The sequence below is a fragment of the Cygnus atratus genome, chromosome 1, assembly GCF_013377495.2.
Source record: "Cygnus atratus isolate AKBS03 ecotype Queensland, Australia chromosome 1, CAtr_DNAZoo_HiC_assembly, whole genome shotgun sequence".
In the NCBI taxonomy this organism is placed as follows: Eukaryota; Metazoa; Chordata; class Aves; order Anseriformes; family Anatidae; genus Cygnus; species Cygnus atratus.
In genome coordinates this window covers 113,130,466-113,152,112 of record NC_066362.1, presented here as the reverse complement: position 1 = coordinate 113,152,112, position 21,647 = coordinate 113,130,466, and the positions used below count along the sequence as shown (strand labels likewise).

General features: G+C 38.1%; 1 protein-coding gene across 4 annotated transcripts in view; it reads right to left on the bottom strand.

Annotated features, from left to right (window-relative positions):
- The window catches only part of DYRK1A (dual specificity tyrosine phosphorylation regulated kinase 1A), a 91,339-nt gene that overhangs the window by 44,585 nt on the left and 25,107 nt on the right, over positions 1–21,647 (bottom strand). For all 4 annotated transcript variants that reach the window (XM_050714420.1, XM_050714419.1, XM_035545918.1 and 1 more), the window contains exon 2: positions 16,282–16,360. In XM_050714420.1, coding sequence (XP_050570377.1) covers positions 16,282–16,291 — 10 coding nt within the window. In that variant the 5' untranslated portion in view covers positions 16,292–16,360. The remainder of the gene's footprint in view (positions 1–16,281; positions 16,361–21,647) is intronic.

Sequence of the window (21,647 nt, the reverse complement as noted above, 5' to 3'; positions counted from 1 at the left end):
CTACCTTTTATAATTTCTGTGTTTGTTATACACACCTTTAAGTAATTACTTATTTTGATTTGTCTCATTTTGAAGTACTAGTTTTCAATGAGGAAAAAAAATTATGGTTGAGTACATGCTTGCTACTAGCAACCACCAAAGACAGTGATGCCAGGTTTTGTTAATCCAAACAAGAATACAACCTCAAAGTGTTTGGGGTTCGCTGTAAATTCATTTCTCCTAAGCAGCACAAGTTTAAAAGCAGAAATAAAAAAAAAATAAACTTCTACTGGTATTCCTTTAGGACAATACTATGATCTTAGAAAAATATTTTACAAGTATAACTCACATTTCCTTGATATGCTTCACTGGTTTTAGTATAAACTAAGCAGCATATATTTTAAAAAATACAGTTAACTATTAAAATTTCCTTTTTTCAAACCAATAATTAGAACAACATTATTCATGTACCAGAGTTGTACAAATTGATAAACTTCAAATTTTGTCTACATTCCCATCTAAACACGTCTGTAAGTCTTATTTTCTGGTTACAAAACCTCAGTAACCAGAGGATGGAGTTCGTTTGCCATGACACGGCTCCTCCTTCCGAAATAAAAACTCCACCTTTCTCCTCTAGGGGCATTATGGAAGACGCAGAAGGCAAAGACAATGTGTTCCTATTCCCCTGATTAAATTGTAGCACTTAAGCGTTTCTTCCCCTCGCTCTGGTTGGCTTTATATACTAATTCTCAAAACAAGTTACTGAGAGAGCAACCTGTCAGATGCATCTACAGCATCAATATGGGAAGAAAGGCAAAGACAGCAAAGTACATTCTGGCCACCCGAAAAGACAATTTACTTCAAAGGCACTGCAGAAATGGTTAAAAAAAATAAAAGAACTCATTCCACCATTTCCTGAAGGACATCTAAACTACACCAAAGAAAATATGACCAGGTGGTTTGATAAAGCTTTGAGTTTGGTTTGGGTCTTTTTGCCTCCACAGAGGTGCAGAGGAAGGACATTTCACCTAAGAAATGAGTCTTGAATGTTTTTAAGGAAAGGGGATTATGTAATAATGTTAATCGTATCCAAACACTAAATGCTAAACAGACAAGCAATTCTTCAGGGCTCGGCTAATGACTATGTTCTGTGAAAAGATCATCACAAGTTCAGTTTGTAGCATAAATGCTAACAAAGTTCTAACCCCTGCAGGCTTTTAATTCTTACGGGGCTTCAAACACAACTGTGCCAGTGGTCCGGTCAGAGTACCCTTCCAGTTCATGAGTACATACTGAACATGACATTTATAGGCATCGGACACAACTGTACTGCAATGCAAAAGAACCGTGATCTCCTAACATGCCTAACATGTCGTTTTACCTAGGGTCTAGGCATTGCAAGTGAAGAAAATGAAACAATTAACACGCAATCTCTTTGTCTTAAAAGGTTAGGCACCCATGCATATTGAAGCTTCAACGTTACAGTAAATTCTAAAAGTGTGTTCTCAGTGAGATAAGAGAATGAAACATAATTGTAACTGATTTAGAAACAAGATCTTTTTTTCTTTTTTTAAGGCAAAATAAGACAAAAAAACCACCATCCTTCTAATTCCTTTCTAAAAACAAAACTTTCGAATCCAAGCAGTATTGTAATAAGGTACATTATCTCTTCAGCCATGCATAGCATGCTCTGTGGAATGAATGGGCATATATAACCGCCTGCTGACAAAACACTCTGCTTCATGGATGGCAGGCAGCTACCAAAAGTGAGGACTTTGGCAAATGCTCTCTTGGAGATGTGCATTTTAACAGCTCTTCTCTAGCAAGTAGATGCTAAGGTAAGAGGGAAGAATTTTGAAGTGCCCGCCTCCTCATGACTGAAAAAGCAGACATATCAGGCTGCTGCCTATATTAAGCTTTTGTGGGAAAAGATGCTTGAAAAGGGGTACAGAAGGAATACTACTGACAGCAGGAGCATTAATCAGAGAGGTTATAAAACAATCTTCAAAGTAATAGGACTTTCTGCTACTACAGTGATGAATTTCAGGGGGGAAATATAATCAAAGCATAGTTCTCTGTCAGCTATAAGATGTCTAAAAGAAAATGAGCTGGGTAACTTAGTATCCTCATCTGGTAGACTGCCACTGAGCACAGCTTTTTACCAAGTCATCTAAAGAGTTTAAAATCCTTACCAGAAAAAAAAAAAAGAGCGATATTGTTTATCATGCTCCACAGCCACTGCAAAAAATAAGGAGCTGGTGCAGAATAAGCAGAAAAAATCCAAACCACTTGCTACTGCTTTGTAGCATCAGTCATTATGCCAAGCAGTGGCAACACATGAAGCTGATACTTGCCAAAGCATCTGGGTTGAAAGCGATGCGGTGCTGTTCACTGGCATTGCTGTACAAGCTAGCAGAAAAATGTTTCAAAACGTCAGTCAATCTCAGTCAGGCTCTTGAAGACTTCTACAGGACTTCACAGAAACGCTACACATCTTAGCAACTTCTGAAAGCCCCATCATGCACAAATAGCAGATACCACAGAGAAGTTGCCCTGTTTCTTCCTCTCCCCGACAAAAGGGTAAACGGAGACTTCCTAGTGGAGATTTCCTGTCCCAAATACGACTAGGAACTAAAGGGAGTGGACAGAGATTGCAAAATTGCCTTTATTGTTATTTGGGAGAAGGAAGCATGGTAGACTCTTGAGACTCTTGAGACTCTTGAGACTGGTTGAGCTGACTAGCCAGTGATCCAGTGTTTCAAAATGCCAGCAACATTTAAGCTTAATGCTACAGAATGAGAATCATGTAAAAGTACAGCTGCACAGAGACTAATGATGAAGAAACAATATTAAAAAGGACTAAAGACAGAGACAGCATTCTTTATGTGCAATTATTTCATTGTGGGCTGCACAACTCTAGAGAAGACTGAGAATAACATAACCTGACTTGTGTTCCTACATAAGCACGTCCCAAAGACCATGGAGGAGGTGATTCTCTGACATGCTTATGGCATCAGATAGAGAAAGAATGCTATATCATCTCATTGGGCATAAGAAACAAGTTCCTACTAGCCATGAAGTCCCCAGTCAACTTCACTTCAACCTCCATAGATTTTCAAGGGAAGTGAGGACCTCTGCAGGGAACCCCCAAGCACATTCACTTCTTGCCACGGCACAGTGTTTTCTACAGACACACAAACTGTCAGCAGATTGGCCCAGAGTTCAGTTGCAGAGACTTTTAAGTTTTGGTTGCACATGTTGTTTTCCTTACAAATGGGCCACCTCTACCATACTCATGGATATGACGCTACAGTGAACGTCTCTTGAATTCTCAATAGGCCTGACAAACACAGGAGACACCTCACAGAAGAAAGGGAGGTCGGTCTGGCCATAAAGCATGCCAAGAGGTCTGCTCCTGGGCACACCTCACGTTCCAAAAGGAGGCAGCATACTTTCATGTCAAGGGGGGAACCCTTCCGCACAAGAAGGTGTCCGGATAGAGTAGAAAAGGCTGTTGTAGGAGCCTGTATTGAAGTTTTCACCTTCGGACTGCAAAGTTTCCTATATCCTATCTGAAGAAGGAACAGGAAAGAACTGTGCAGTGGGAAGCACTAAAATTCTTTTATTTATTTACAGAAATCCATGGTCAAAAAGTTTCAGTATACTGGCATAGTGACGATACAGAGGAAAAAACAGTCAAATAATCTAACCTTGACACACAAATAAAATAAATATGAAATAACAAGTAAATATGTCTGGGCTAATGTGTGCCAATTCAGAATGTAAACTTTACATTAAATACTTTTATTGGAAAATAGCAAAATACATTAGTAAATCTTAGAGCAACTGAAGTGTGTCATTCCACCTCCCCCCCGGTTCCATTTTTCCTTATTTGCCTTTATCTCTCACTGGACATTCTTCCATCATTCTTTATCATGGACAGCAGCAGAGCTACTGTCATTTTTAAAGAAACCAGAGAAACACAGTTTCACATATGGAACAGAACTTTTCTCACCACTGACCAAAATTCCGACTGAGATAACATGGAGCTCTGTCATTTGGTTATCACAGATGTAAGGCTGTGCCAACCAAAGCTTTTGACAAGCTCTTAAATAGGAATACAAATATATGCATATATGTCCCACTTCTAATGACTTTCCAAGGAATTTTTTCTTTTTTTAAGAACTGATCAACTCTTGCAGGTAGTTGATATCTTCGAATAGACTTCGGTAAAGAAAGAAAGAGAAGATCTGTCAAAGGTCTCATTAATCCAAAAGGTGCAATGCTTAATTATCTGATCTTTGATAAGATTCAGCTGATTCATTAGATAAAAAACTACGAAGCTAATCTTGAAAGGCAACCAAATCCCTTTGTCTAAGTAGCCCGCTAGATAGACTTGCTTATTAGACACCAATTCACTTTTCTCTAAATTGATCAAAAGGCTTAGATAAGAGGGAGATTAACCATCTTCCTAATGGTTTACTGCAGCCTCTTGGAAAGGCAAAGCTATTGGTAATCTGTTATCAAGGATAAGGTGGATTTTTGATGGCTAAAAGACATTGCTACTAATGTCAGATGGGAGGGGGGGAATACAATGTAAACCAACAAGCCATTGTATTAAAATTCTTTTAAAGCATAACCAAGCTGTAAGTCATGACCAAGTGTATTTGCGCAAGGCAAGAATTCAATTCTCTGCCAACCCTCTCCTCTTCTTACTGAATTTTTCATTGAAGTTATATAGTCTAGATCACAAAGTTACAGGACACTAATTATTCATGAACTTTCTTAATATACATTGAGTGTTTCTGTGCACCTGAGTTGAATACCTGTAGCCAGAGTGAAAGACGTCAAGTAGAAAGATGCTGCTATAGATCTGGCAGTGTTTTTAACCCAAATCTTTGCTCTAGACAAACTTAGCTCCCAAATTCTATTTAAGGAAAATGCCTTCTATTGAAAAAGTGAAATATTCAGCTAGCTACATTTTGGTGGCACTTTTTTCTGAACAGAGTGTCAGAATTTTTGCAGTTGGATGGCAGCCGATAGAGTCTGGATTTCTCCCAAGAAAGAATGAAGTTTCGCTTCTTGCCTTCCCCTGGAGCTCCACATGCCTCCAGCCATAGAAGAAAAAACAAACAAACAAAAAACCCAACAACTACTTTTTGCCTTTCTCAAGATTCAAACAGTTGCTGCCTGGGGCCTTTTGCTACCAATATCTTTGTAGGAATACAAAGCTGAACACAGCATTCTAAACCGAAGTTGCAGAATCTTCACTTGAAAATTGACCGATTGATTTGGGTGTGAAACGGCTTCTTTTCCCGAGGAAAATCTCTTTTCTTCAGAAGAAGTAGTCATGAAGACCCATAAAGTTCATAAACTCAGCCTAAGCCACAGAACAAGCACAACTTTACAGATATACGTTGTCAGAAGATGGGAGAAAACAGAACTTTCATAGAAATCCTACAGGAAAGCAACACAAAATTCTCTCGGGCTTTGTAAGTGAGAATGAAGCAAAGGAATATTTCTGCATCTCCAGGTCAGTAAGAAATGGTTATATCCATATATATTTATATATATATATCTCTATATATAGCAAAAGGTAAAACATCAGCATTTTCTTTGTTGTGACCAAGCAATGTTCTTCCATAACAGTAAGTCCAAAGGCAAAGGAGAAAGAACTCTGCCTGTCCTTCATTACGGACTAGCAGAGAACAGTGGACTTAATAGTTCCGTACACATGGGACCAGCAGCTGTGTACATCTATACTAGCAGATTCAGCTGGGCAAGGAGGGTTCCCGAGCAAAAGGACAACAATCTGCTCTGTTCGTACAACGTTAGGGCATTCAGAGCATCCGTTCCAACTAGCAACTCTTCCCCAGCAACTCCCGGGAATGTGTGGCAGTCAGCATGTTCCAGGAATCATTCCCAATATGCAGCTTTCAGGCAGCCACCCAGTTTTACAGCCTAGGACAGTTAACTAGCACAGATGTGTGTGCTGCTCCATGGGGTCAGTGACTGGGAACATGCAATTTACTAACAGAGAATTGGGCATTTTTGTCTGTAAGTTTTGTTTTTTTTCTTAAATCTCTTCTGACTACATCTGCTCTTGCACCTCCTTTTGGTGTACTTCTCAAATACTGTGACTTATCTGTCCTGAGAAAATCTCCTTCCAAATAGTGAAACCAGGGAGAGACGGGGAAAATAAATAAAAAGCTAATGGCTCTATCAAACAACTGCACAGTGAGATCAAAGGGCAAGAACAATTAGTTGATAATGAGGATCACCAAGCTCAAAACATATACATGCAAACTACATACATACTTCACAAACTAGTCTAAATTCAAGTGCACAAGACTACCTTGTGTTTTGTTTTTTCACTTATTTGCCAGAATCATCTGGTAGAATCAAAATTTTCCTTTGACATCTCAAAATGGCAATTACGAAGAACTAAATTTTGGGGAACACTCCAGAGATGTGAACATTTAGCTTAAAAGAAACATTAGCTTTTGTAAAACACTTTCTGAGACTAAGCACCAGCAATACACTTTATACAGCATGGAAATATCATTTTACACATGTATGTCAAGAATTACTCAGCACTGTAAAATGATTACTTAATTTTATAACAGAAAAAGTTTAGAAATGCATAACTTATCTTTAAGAAACAAGAGGAAATTGATTAATAAATTAATGCTTTTTTTTAAAATGATCTTTAAGGAGTTATATGGCACTTATAGCACCACCATAAAATAAGAATAGGAAACACTACCTAAAACAAAGTTGCAAATGAAATTATGATAGAGATTTGTTGTTTTTCAAAAATGTTTTGATAAACTTTAGTAAGTAAAAAACTTCAAAGTGCAAACTCACCCTTGTATTCCAAGCCAGCACAAACCCTCCATATTAGTGTAAGGTAAACAAGTATGTTTACCAGGCCTTTTTTTTTTTTTAATATGCTCAATTAGCTAAACTGTCTCTTTTTTTAAATACTTTTAATAGGCTGATCTAATAGACTTAGGCCAATATTCCACATTAAGATACCACTTATCATTTTTACATTTGCTCCATCTCCCATAGAAGGATTTTTTTCTATTTCTGAGGCATTACTAACACAGCAAAACTTGCACTAATAACAGACAGATGAAAACATACATACTTTTACAAATATACGAAAGCTGGCAATCTCATTTCAAGCCATATAGACATTTTCACTGTCCTTGAAGAAGCATGAAGATGAATGAGCTAGCTACACTAAGCTACCATTAAAAAAAAAATCATCAAAATAGGGTTGTATTCATCCCACTTCTTGGGCTTCTTATAATTTCTGTTGTCTGTACAGAGATCTTCATGTATTGTCAGAAATGGTTATTTACTCCTCTGGAATGGTGAGAAAGCCCCGAGGAACTGGACAATAATCACAGTATTACAATGCTTCTTCTCTATTCAAATGCCTTACTGCCTGCATAACCAGGTAAAACATAGCTTGTGTCCACAAACCAGGTAAGAATGAAATCAACTTCACCCACCTTTGCAGACCTGATCATTCTACCGCATTTTCTGGAGAGCACGTGTATCGATCCTTCTGCATTATATTTCAGAGGCAGTGGCAAGATCATTGCGGGATATTGACCTCAAATAGGCAAGATGCATGAATACAAAAATTCTGAGATGTTAGAAAAGATGCAGTAAGACAAGGTAACAGTGTTGGATTGTATACCAAACTTCACGTTGGAGTCTATGTTCACACATGAAGTGGATTCAATAAGACAATGAAATGTTAGTGAGTTTGTAAAAATTTCTTCTAAGATTTGCTGAACTTCTTTGAAACAGTCGATGTAAGAATAAAGAAACAGGTCATAGCATAAGCTACCAACCTGAGGGAACATAGGCTTAAAAATAAAATAAAATCTTAAAGATCAGAAAGTTGAGACACGACAAAAAAAAAATACAGAAGAACTAGAACTAACTGGTACAAGCAGAACTTAGTACCATGCACGTATCCTCAGTTTTTTAAAGCACTCTTAATAATTAGTTTGTTATGGAAACACAGGCACCAACAGATTGCCATGGCTGGGGGCAGGAGGCAAGGTGGAAATCAAGAACAAATCTCTACATCTGAAACAAAATTACTGCCTCCTGTTCCATCTTTATAGCAAATATGGTAGAGAGCTGTCCCTATCCGCAATACAAAAAGAAAATCTAGATCTTCAAAGTTATTTAGGTACTTAACTCACTAAAATGTCAACAGTAATTAGATCCAAGTATTAGTGCAGTGCTGGGCCTCAGAAACAAGGCCTCAGAATATCACATCAGTCGATCAACATAAGTTGTGGTGCAAATTATCCACTAACTTTGTTGCCAAGATAACTGAAAGGTCAAAACAACAAATTTCATGTCTTACCACCATTCATAAAAACAAATGATTGTTTCTTGCTCTCTAATCTAATCATTGCCCATAACAGTTTATCAACAAATATGCAATTTTGAAAATAGAACATCAAGATGAAAATCTGAGAATTAAACATTCTCAGCTTCAAGTTATTTTCCAAGTTTAATTATTTTCCCTAATAGAGAAGGTTTTAACTAGACCCACGTAGATTATGCTTGAACTGCATCTAGTGACATAAACCATCTGATAAAGATGCCCTTAAATTGTCTTATAGAATTATCCATATTAACAAGCATGGATTGTTGATTGCATATTAAGACACAGAAATCATTGTACAACCTGGTGAGCGGAACAGGAACACTTACTCCCCTACATACATCCAGGTGAAAAGCTCCACAATCAAGTTTTAGATGATCCTATGTTTATTCCACAAGCTGGTAATATACCAGCTTGGTGTAACAGTTGGCATCAAGCTATCAGAACGAGCACAGTCACCACTGCCTGAAGTAACATTTTATATAAGAGTACTAATAACTGTATATCAAGGGATGAACTGAACTGACTAAAAACAGAGAAACGGCAGTTTTTAAGATGCCACAATGCCCAATTTCAGCAAGGAACATGAACAGTATTTACATAGTTCCTCCATCCTACCTACGTGATAAAGAAGCACCAGCAGAATCCCTATTAGGAACTATCAAGTACTACTAAGGGCAGGCTCTTAAGAAAGCCATCCTAGGGCTTCTCGCACTGTATCTTGAAACCTAAGCCCTAAAGAATATAACTGTTATGAGATGGAGAGAGAGGACATTTACATCTGAGTGCATAATTTATAAAATAGGAGGCACTAAGAAATTAGACAAGTGCATGTTTAACTCAAGCTACTATTAAGGCTTGTCTAGTGCTAGAACTAGTCCAAACTGATGAGTTTAGGGTATTCCGTCTCCACAGAGAGCAAACCCAAATAAAGCTATTGCTGCGTGCTGGTACCAATGGAAGATTTCAACCCCAGGATGTAGTTTAGGAACGCAACGCTTGAGACATGATTCTTAGAAAGCTGTAAAGGGCAAGCTCCTGAACTAGCACTGCCTGGTGCTGAGTTCAAGGGAAGAAGATCCCTCTGTACCGAAACTGCTGGTCCCTCTGCAGGAGGCACATGGCTGCGTGCCACCTCACAGCCCCTGCCCCACTCCTAGCAGCCCTCCAATGCCTCCAAGGTAGGCAAACAAAATCACTTTGTGAAAGAAGTTTGCTTCTCCAAGCACACAAACAGGACAAAAAAGCTCTATGCTTCATGCTGTACAGCAGACAAAGCACAAATGCTCACACTTGCAAACGCCAGAGCCAGAAAGTCACCATGATGTAGCACAATGCCGAGTACATTAACAGCTCTAAATGCAGTCTGGCCACCCGATTACAGTCCGGCCACCACAAGAACCTTTACTTCTCATTCACGAGCTGAACACTCCGACACCACAGGTGACTTTTCATTACAGCTGCTCATCTGGTGACTTTAAGGCCTTTAGAAAGACTTTGTATCTGTAGTATTATGTTCATCGTAGACCGCAGACATTCTCAGTGGACTGAGCAAAAATTCTGGAAATAGGTAAACACTTCCTACACATATAACAACTTTTATAATAGTTAAGATCATAATTCTTAATCTGAACTTTTGTTCAAAATCAAATATTTGCTCAAGTCTAAACGAGTCTTTGCTCTTAGAAATAGGTAACAGAAATAAACTTAAGCCTTACCATATCACTAAAGCTCAACTGTTCATCCTCATTCTGAGAAAATGTCCTCATCACTTAATACTTTGCTGAAAGTACTTCAAAAAAAAGTTTGTTTTTAAAAAGATGGCCACATAAATCAGGATACACAATTACTGTTCCAAGGTATTAAAACTATAGATGTGTATCTTTAAGACATTTACATCTGAAGCATTATGGAGCAACATGAAACTTCCTGAAGTGCATGCTTGATCTGACTCCTGTCCCCTGATGGTCCAACTGAGCTGACAACACCGCAACTCCACCAAGACAGGAGAAGGAGGATCAGCTACAGCAGCTGAACTCTGTATGCCTCCCTCTCCCTGCTCCTCCAAGGAAGGCAGCTGCTGTTGGCTCTGCCATCCAAGGCCCCCACAAGCCCCACAGAGTATTCGTGTCAACCACCCCCAACCCACAGCCTAAGAATGAGTATTTCAATTCATTCTGCTGCAAGGCACAAATGAAAGTTCCAGTGGTAGCAAAAACCCGAGACAACCACTAACATACCTTTCTACAGGAATTCAAACCTATCAGAGTTGCTCTCTCTTAAGGGGAAGCAAATTAAATAAAAACCAAAACCTCTAAAGATTTTCTATTTCAGATGGTTCACTGTGTTCCTAAATAAGAAAAGTAGCATTCTCTATAAGGGCAGACTTCCACAACAAAACCCAGAAACAGCTGGGTTTTTTTAAATCATTTGTTTCCTCTTTGGGGAGGACTGAGGCTGAGAAATTCAATCTATATCGCAGGTACTAAGCAGTTCTGGAGGAGGGGAAAAACTTTTTTTTTTCCTAAATAGGCAACTTCTTTTTAAATATGGATGCAGAAATCTAACTTTAGCTGTCCAGGTTTTCACATTTCTGATCTCAGATGCAGAAAGTAGAGCATTAATCTAGTCTCTTGACTTCAAGGTTATCATTCATTGAGGTCAATGACTCCATCTCTGAAAAGCAGAACTTCCACTTTCAGCGTGGTAACTGTTGCCTTTCAGTAAGCAACTGTGTTCAACTCCTTTCTGCCTGCTCTCTCACAGCTGCTGACAGAAAGCTAACAGCCAGAAAGACAGCACGAACAGCTCCTGCTAAGGGAGTTACCTATGTAAAAATAGTGGTTAACTCTAAAAGCATTCTTATTCATGCAAAGAGCTCACTAGCCATCTATGTTTAAAACTAATACTGCTAATAAGCAACCCTGTCTCTTACATTATTCTCTCGGCATCGTCCTTTTGGGGGATGAAAATGAAAAAAACCTGCACACTCAAGACCTGAATAGCCGAGACCGACTGCCTGTAACGAGAGAGTTAAACATGTGACAAAGTTACTGACAGAATCAGTCCAACTGGAATAAAAGTCACCAACCAGAAACAAAACCAGAACCAGCTCATGCCATGCTTCAGCATGGGCCAAAGATTTGCTCCTTTTTAATCCAATTCTGGTTTTATGCCAACAGTACGTACATCTCACAAAAGGGACTCCAGGCATGCAATTACCTAAGTGGAACCACAGATAGTAGCATGTTCATCAGTTCCACAACAACTAAATCCAGGTAAGCGAGAAAAAGGTGATGCCCTACTAAGTTTCTGACATTTCCTGGAAAAAGTTGAAACAGCACTAAACAAACTACCTCAAAGGCTGATTGGCAAATCTAATATAATGTAAAACAGGGAAACTTCCAAATAAAGAGCAGCAACATTAGACAGTTTTCTTCTGATTACACTTTTTTAATGACTTTTTTTAGTGTTTTTTTTTTTTGTATATTTGCTTTCAATACTCACATATGAAACATGCTTTAAAACAGTCACAGCTTAATGAAATCTGTAGCTGAATTATTATGGTATAAGACGTGAGTCATGGCCCAATTCTAAATCTTCATTCTACTCTTACATAAACCTAACACCTGAATACTTGCAAGAGTCATCCTGATCCAAGAACTTCCCCCAAAGTCTTTATTCTCATTTGTTAAATTTTAATAAGCAATGCAACTGGGGAAAAAATAGCTACAACGTAACCATTTACTATTTCATTGTTCTAGCACTGTTGCTATTGAGTAGTATTGGAATGGGCTTTTTTTTTTCTTCCATTTTCCAAACACAAACGTTATTTTTAAAAGGTTAAGAACAATAGGATCACTTCCAATGTTTCTTCAAACTTGAATATAACATTTTCACATTCCCTATCACTTGCTTGAATATCAACATCTCTGGTGTGTTCAATATAATTTCACAATGAACACAAGAATTTGATAAAATTATTTTGATAAAATTATTTTGATGTTTTCAGCATGAATGATGTTTTTCATGCATATCCATGAAAATGGGAATGTGTTCAAAATGAAGTTAATAGATGATAAATTCTAGTGCACAATTAAAGATAAAATAGCCATTCTACACTTCTTTTTAATGATGTTACATGATCACACCTCTGGATAATATCATGTAGGCACAAGAATTGAACAAAATATTATAGAAAAAATCGATATAAAACATAACTGATAAGTTATCCTATTTCCTTGCTGCCCTTAGCATACAGAAATGCCCCAATGTTGTTCAATGGTCTTGTGGGAGACCTAAATCAGGAAGAAATATCTGTTGTGTTTTAATATAAAATTCATCGCCACCAAAAAGCAGTTCAGGACATGCAGTCATGCAATGTTTTCCTTCCCTTCTGCTGTCAAGAACAGCACTTCTCCAACAATAACTGTTACCAGTTACTCTGAGAGGATCAGCATGTCGTGATCGATTCCTTCAGAATGGATCCTTCCGGATCTCATACGTCTGGTTTACTAGATTTACACTGGTCCCCTATACACTCAACTGAGAGGCAAGTCCTTTTCTGGCACAGGTCAAGAAAAGACAACAGGCTTTAAGCTCTTCAAAAGCTTAAAAGATCAGACAGTTAATTATTCTTAATTATATATTCCTAGGCCACAGCTAACAAGAAAAATCAAAGCCAAAACAAGGAAGTTCTTTGTTTTAAAACCAATCCATTTTTATTAGATAGCCTCTACAAAGAGAGGGAAAAAAGTACCAAGAACAACAACAAAAATAACCACACAGTTCTATTCTACTTGGCAGGTGCAGCACAAGACGTGGCAATCGATTTTAAAATATTAACTTTCAAATGCAAGATCAATCCTTGCTTGTACGTACACAGCACAATCCCAAATCTGATGCTACCACACTATAAAAAGTAAACACTTGCTAGTACAATTATCAGCATAGTGGTATAACTACCACTGTAATGGCAGCAATAGCATTGCACTTACGGTTCCAACTTTTCAGACACTGCTCTGGAAGAGACTGACTCTCAAAGTAGTAAAAAAACCACAAAAGTACACATTCTGAGAATACACTTTTAACACAAACCTGATTCTAAGGCATCACCTTTGTTATTATCACCTATTTGTAATGCACAATCATGTCTGAAATATAAATTTAGCTCTTCCTATAATGAACTGAATGCCCAGCTTTGCTTTTTGCAGAGTACTTCACAGAAAATCCTATAAGTCCTATAAAATCCCAAGTCCTATAAAATCTTTAAGTTAGCAAGACTGACAAAAAGCAATTCTTGAAAGTCTTTTAGTCCCCCAAACAGTTCCCTTCTCTGATTGTGTCCTACATAGCACAGGTGCTAAGAACACAGCAAAAGATCCCTCTCTCCTTTCTGTGACAATGAAACACATCACCATCTTTAAAAAAAAAAAAAGAAACAATATACTGAGGGACACAGAATTATGATACAGCTCATATCAGTGCATAAAAACTCCTGCCCATGGAAGTTCTAACATGCACTGCTCCATAAATACTGTTAGACGTCCTGTAACTTTGTTTTCCCTACTAGTTCAATCAGAAAATAAGATTCAATATCACTATTTCTTTGTGCTTTCATTTTTTTTGAGCAGCGTATCTTAGAACATTATTTTCAGCTTAAATGGTGAAGTAAAATTTAAATATTCCAAGATGGAAAAAGTGAAAAAAAAGTTCTTCCTGAAGGGGATTGTTTTCCTTGGTTATACTGCAGTTAATTCTAGCGTTTTTGAGTAGGTCAGTTTCCAGTGAGATGAAGCGATGCCCACTGTAACAAAGAATTTATTTATTTACCCTATACAAGCTCTCATTCTTTACCCACGGGTAGCTTAAACATTACCAAGCATCTCTGAAACCCCAGATCAGTCACCCTCAGAAGCCGCACATTGTTAAGAATGCAAAAGGAACCATCCTCAGTAACCACAAAACCTTTCAATTTCTGGCCTGAGCTCTCACAAGCTACTTTGAACTTGAGGCAGGTATCAGTCATCACATGACTCTTGCTGTTACTGTACTAGAGAATAACTGCAGTATTTTTTTCATTTTAAGGTACACGAATCATCTTTATTCTTAGAACCCCAACATATGGCTATTGGCTCTCCTAATAAATGGAGAGCTGCAAATAAATCTTACTTGTTCAATTTCCAACTTAAATGACATATCAGAAGTCCAAAAGTCTTTGTCAAGATACCACCGTCTTTCACTCTGTACTTATCATGAGACGTCTAAATGAAGAGTTTGGGCTTTAGAAGATAGAATTACTACTCAGAACACTGCCTTTCAAAATCCCGTATACATTTCTATTTTTAAAGCTCATAATTCTACAAGCTCACCATCATCAGAAAACCTGACCAAAACTGAAAGTGCTAAAGTTTTACTTTAAATGTGATTAATGTGTAAAAATACTAAACTTAATCCTGTCAAACAGTATAGTGGTTCTACTTTATAATATCATCTCTCTGTTCCATTGTGGCATGAATACTTTTAAACTTTCAAACCTGTTTCTCAGTATTTAAGTTGGGCTATATTTTAATCTACACAGTAATAAGCAAATGACATACAAACTAATAAGTTGCTATGACTGCCAACTTGAGAGAGCTCCACAAATTTTATGGGACATAAAAAGATTCACTTTTAAGACTTTAACTGCTATTCCTCCATAAACATAAATTAAATATCATCCCCTCCGAATATTTTTCTTTCTCCTCTTCTTTGCCGTACCACTTTTTATACTTTTTTAGGACCAGTTTTACTTGACTTATCGACATACAATTTACACACATACAACTGAAATGAACAAATGCTTAGTTTTCATAGAATGCAATATCCACTTACAGCATCTTGGCCTTAATCCAACATACTCCATGTAAATATACCCCGTAAAGCTGTTTATGCATGAACAGCTGATGCAACTGAAAACTGTCAATCAGGAGATGATCTGCATGCATACGTAAACGTATCTAGCTTTTTTCCTGACCTCAAGGATTCATCGGTTTTAAAGCAGAGCAAGCAAACGCAAGACCTGTCTTACGCGTACTTCATTTGTCACAGGCCCCAAAACGTAAGCATTACATTGTTCTGCAACTTAAATATGGGCACATAGGCATAAAGACCTACACCAATCTTCCTGTATAACACAACTTCTACTCTATTTCTGTTGATCATGATTTTTCATGTCAAAATATTAAAAAAATATTCAAGTATTTCCAGCAAAACAGTACTGCTACAAGTTATTTAATCTGCAAGTACACATGGGACTTATTTTGCTTACCAGAAAACAGAAGAACTTCCTAAAACATCAATTTTAAAAATGAGTAATGAGTTAAAGATGTTCAAAGATCTTATCCTCAGTTCTTGAGAAATCTTACAGTAGCTGGACATAAACACGTGAGGCATAATGAACTCTTAGCTATTTGTTTGGTATGCTCTTTCAGATGGATCCATAACATTTCTTTAAAAGGAATTTAAGGAAAGATTGAAATAGAGTATCACAAAACAGGTGACATACATCTCTTGCTAAGGAGGCAGCATTAAAAGGGGGGTAGTAACAAAGAAGAAAAGATGAAAAGCAGTACATTTAGTTAGCATCCTTAAAAGCAAACCCTTTTTTCATAAAAGTTTGGACACAATATTTCCATTCAGAGAAACCATTTTCTTCCTGGTCAGTTACAAAAGAGTTCAAAAGGTCAAAGTAAGATTTCATAAATTCTACAGTTTCTTAAATATTCTACTAAAGTTGGAATGACACAGTTTTGGGGGTATACAAAAAGTAAAGTGAATGAAAAAGTGTTTCAAGAACGTTAAAGATTTTCCCTTCTAAAAGTCCATAACAACAAGCTCACCTGTATGCATCGTCTTCTTTCAAGTCTCATATCATCCTGGGGGGTTGTGGGGACAGGGGGAGTCCAGCAGGAAACAACACTGCAAAATGAAGAAAAAATACGAAGTATAAATACAACCAGTAAGATATCTCAAGAAATGTAAACCTCTGTTCTACAGGCTTCACATAATGCCTAGTTCAATCCTAGCTACCAGGTAGAACCACAGAGGTAATCGTAGGAAGTTCCAACAGAAAATGAAGTTTTCCAAAAACTTCCTAAAAGTAGAGGTGGACATCACAAAGACCATCTTGCAGTGACGTTAATTGTTAGGAAAACACGAGCTGCCAAAATTTCAAGGATTAACATAACTTTCAACCCATCATTGAACATTTCTGAAAACTGAGGTAATCCAAACAAACTTTTCTCAAACCTGCAAAATTGAAACTCAGAATAGCATTTGCAAAGCAAGGCTGAACTTCTGTGGAATTTTGCCAAATCAACAAGCTACAGAATTGCAAGCGCACATAAATCCACAATGTACAACCCCATTTTTCCTCCTATGACACTGAATTAGGTTCACCTTACACTAAATTAAAAAAAAATGCTCAGAATGATAAAATTACAACTTTCTGCAAGACAAGGAGATATAAAAAGGTGAGTTTCCACGAAACAGTCTCTCATAGAAGTTACAAAGTATTGTGTGACTATACAAGAAAAAAAAAAAAAGACAAAAACAAAAAGCACCATCTAACCAACCCCTGGTCAAAGTAGTTTTCAATGATTTGCTTTTCACGCACTCTCCAATGAAATGTTGGTACTATACAACTGATGCAGACATCAAAAGCTCTCACTAATAAATGAGAGTGTTAGCGAACTTCAGCAAATTGCTTAACAGCTCAATTAAATTGTAGAGTCTAGATTATTACAATTTAAACACCTCCCAATATATAACTCCAGAAAAGTGTTTCTAGCCTGAAATGCACTTAGGTACTGCAATTTGAGCAGAAAATACTGCATTTCACATTCATTTCTTGATCAACAATGACTGTGTAAGTACTGCATCTTCCCTAAGCCCAGCTACCAGTTCTGCCACCATGCCACAGAAGCGTGACATACACACACAAAAGCAAGTGGTGGCAAGACAAAGAATTACTTTTTCAATACACATAGCAGTATATGCTGCAGTGGGTTGTTATTTTGTGAGCAGGTGAATTATTGCTGTCATGCCTCCAAAAGAGGAAGGGGGCAAATAAAATCTGGCCACCCCCCATCACAAACCAACAGCCTTAGTTTTCCACCAGAGAAATTCCACAGACACCTCGAACATCAGTGCCATACCCTCAGTAGCCATGACCTTGGCAAGGCTGATGAGTACTGTCTAAGGCTACACAGGATCCTACAAACTAGGCGCTTACATGCCTAAGTTGCTTCAGTTTGGACAAAAAAAACAAACTCAGCCTGGTACTTATGCTAAACGTATACACCACGCAAACAGAAGCAGTGAGTGGCTTGCACTAAGCTTAGCCCAGCTAAACTGAGCAGTCACCCACCTGCATTCAAGAACAAGAAGAGAGGAAGGAAGACCAAGCTCTTCTGTACACTAAACAGTCACCAGATTTAAACAAACAAACAAACAGCAAAAATCCTCAGGTGCTAGGTACATCCAGCCTGCATTGGTATCTCAAGGCCAAAGAGCTGTATTCCCATTTTTGAAAGCTCTCTCTAGCCAAGATTTTTTTTTTAATTGCAGTATCTGTAGACACTAATATTAGAGAAAGTCTTTCCAAGAGAAGCTGTGAGGTCTGGAAACATCACTGTTTTGTCTCTGCCACCTTGCAGCTCAAATACAGAGAGGATTCCCTCTCATTCACCTCAGCACAAGGCCAGTTTCAATACTGTCAGCTTAGTTCAAACTATCAACAAACATAGTTTGAGAAAACCCAGCTGATTTTCAGCCAAAACAGATTGTAGAACATTCATATAGACTTCTGCCAGTCCTGCACCGGGCATGGTAAGCTCCAAAAGAAGCACATCAGCACATCTCCAGTGCTTTCCAACAGCCTAGTGCTGTACCAAACCCACGGCAACTCCTGCAACATACAGCACAGCGCTGTCCCGGGCAAAGAGACTGCAAACTTTCTATTCTGAAATGTAAGAAAAGGAAACCATTTAATAACAATGTGCCATCCAGCAAACACAGAGAATTTCAAGCTATAGCTACTAAACTTCACACACAGCTTATTTTGTCACAGCAGTGCACCAGCTTCATCCATATGGGAAGCTCTGCCTTTTGCTGATTGCAAATTAATCTCAAATGTTCTTAAGATCACTTATAATACTAACTCTGAAAAAGTATCCGCCTTGCAAAGGATTGACAAAGGTATAAAAAAGGAGAAACCAAACTGGAAAGGTATCACACAGAGACCTGAATAATTTTTGAATTGAGAAGATTAAGTCAGATCTACAGGCGGTAAGGAAGAGTTGCTGGTGTAACTAAAGTCATTAACAGCTCATTAACCAGGAATCTGTACATCCACCCACCTCATAGCTAACCAGCAGAACATGCCCATCACAAACTAAGGCATTTCTTCCATCTGCTTACTTTAGTGGGACAATTACCAGATTCTGAAGAACTGGACCACTACTGTGGAAGTGGGGACCTCAGGTCAGGAGCAGAAAGGCAGGTGGGTGTCTGTCATAGTGCTGTGTTCTAAGAAGGGATCCACAATATAAAAATAATTTTAGAACACCAGCCCAAAACAAAGATAATGAGTTTCTGTGACTGTATCAATAGCACAGATACACAACATAAAGGGTAACATTTTAAACTATTTTTTTCTTTTTAAAATAGATACGGTCAAATCACATAATAGCTGCAGGGGCAACACATTTCAACTGTCTTCTATCACGCCTCTGCTTTGCTGACTTCTTAAAACTGAAATGACCTTTACACAGCCCATAAAAAGGGCTGCCCCTTTTAGATGATAAATTGATGATGAGAGTAGAACAAAGAACAAATCCCACTCATCACACAATCTGCAAGGTCACTACTAGAAAAGAAATGGATCCCCTCAATAACATTTATTGGGCTTCAAGAACCCAGCTTGATTTACTGACTGGTACGTAACAGAAGTGAACTGGGTTTAAAGAAGTAGAAGAAGAGATGACAAAGGCGTTGAAAAGCAAATTATTGGAAGTTGCATAGCAAGCAAAAGAATAACTGAAGTATTTCATTTAAATGAAGAGAGCAATTCTTAGAAAACAATTGCGTACGAAGCTACCATGCTAAAACTGTTCTTCAAGGTTTCATTTCCTGTTTTAATTACAGCTGTTCTTCATCTGTCCTTACCTACACAATGCTCTTCTGAACTCTTCAAGGTATAGATAATGGGATTACCCTCCTACTCAAAGCAATTCCACATTCATGAATAATTTCAACTGTGGAGTTCAACTTTACTGCAAAATATTTAGTTAAATTAACAGAAGGTGCTGAGCAAGCATATTTTACCCCAGATCATACTCCATATTGTAAAGATGGTGACTACGACAAACATCAAGCTTTTACCTGTCCCTAACTTTTTCTCACACTGGAAGCTGAGTTTCCCCATTAGCCTCTTTGAGGATGTGCGCATTATCCCACCGTATTCCTCAACAGCATTCTCTCCTTCCTTCAAGGCACTTAATAGCCAACTCACTTGCCATTAGGTTCACCGTAAACCAAAGCTGGTTTCAGAGCAGACATACATACAAAAACCTAACAAAGTGCAAAAACCATTATTAACTTCTCTCTAGAGAGATGTCATCATCCTTCCCCGTTTCTCTTTTTTTGTGTTTGCCTGGATATCAAATTAGATCGTGAGTTTTTGCAAATGGGGACAATTTTATAACATATGAACACAACAGGAATCCAGTTCAGCTGAATCTAAGAGCAGCAGAGCAGCAAGTTGTGTTTTCTTAAACTTCATTATTTCATAAACCTAAAAATGTAGGCAGTCGTATAATGTGTTGAATGTTTAGTTTATATAATAGATATTAATTTAAAGCATCTTCAATTCAAAGATTGTTCCATCCACTGCAAGCATGCAAAGTGTTAAATGCAACAACCATAAACACCTTTTAAAAAGAGGTCACATTTTCACTACAATCTTAGTTTCATTTCCAGCATCTATGAAGCACTCTTTCATGAGAGATTTAAATGACAGTTTTCAGAACATCAATAACAGAACACCTAAGAGCTCGAATTAAAAGATAAGTCTGCTGGGGAGGGTTTTACTTTTTATATTTTACTAATTAAAACACTTCCTAGAGAGATTAGTTGTCCTTATTTGGTATCACTGCATTGTAAGATTCTACATGAAACCTTTAGTGAAGAATTGGAAGATTGTGCTAATACCAACCAAGTTCAGGAAGTTCCTTTTTCCTCTGTGAAAGGTTATTTTGTAACTTCTCTGGTACTTCATGAGTATTACTTGAGAAATCTCTGACACCCACTGTTGTCTGAGACGAACATAATTCAGGTCACTGACCTTCAGCAAATGCAAGCCTGTTGCTAGCAACATAAAATATAAATATTTGCTGAGATGCAAAAATACTTGTTTATTTACCGGTAAAATTATCCTGAACTATATACCATTATGTTGAAATGATTACCTTGAGATGGTTAACACGCTGGAATACAATGGAAAGAGACATACATAAAGCAGTAAAATAACAATTTTGTAAGCTTTTGTTAGTCTGCATCTCAACAGCGTGCTCTTGAAACCCATGGACAACAAGTGATGCTGCTCAACACAAGACATACAGGGAAAAAGGTTCACCAAACAGATTTGGTACATTATTTAAAATACTGCATAATAAAACATGAACTAAAACCAATACTAATGGACTTTTTAATAAATAAATAAATCCCAGGGGGAATTTAGCTAGTTGTTGTCAACTTTTAGGACAAGTTCCCAGAGACACACAGTTGAGGAGCTCCAGAACTGCTGTTCTGGAGTTCGCACATCCACTGTGGTTTGTTACTATAGTGGTAAAACCCTGCCTGTTTGGGTATACAGACACGCATCTGGTCAAAATACACAGGTAATCTGTGGCACAAAGTGGAGCCCAGGAGGCTCCCTCTGAGCCCCAGGCAGCCCTTCTGTGCTGTGCGGGTGAGGAGCCCTGGCACAGGCTGCCCAGAGAGCTGTGGGGTCTCCTCCTTGGGGATCTCCAAAAGCCGCCTGGGCACGGCCCTGGGCAGCCTGCTCTGGGTGGCCCTGCTTGGGCAGGGCTTGGAGCAGGTGGCCTCCAGGGGTCCCTTCCCACCTCAGCCATCCTCTGAAATCTAGTCAAATTAGAGTGACTGCAGGAAAGCTATGGTAACACAATTTAGTTGCTGTACATTT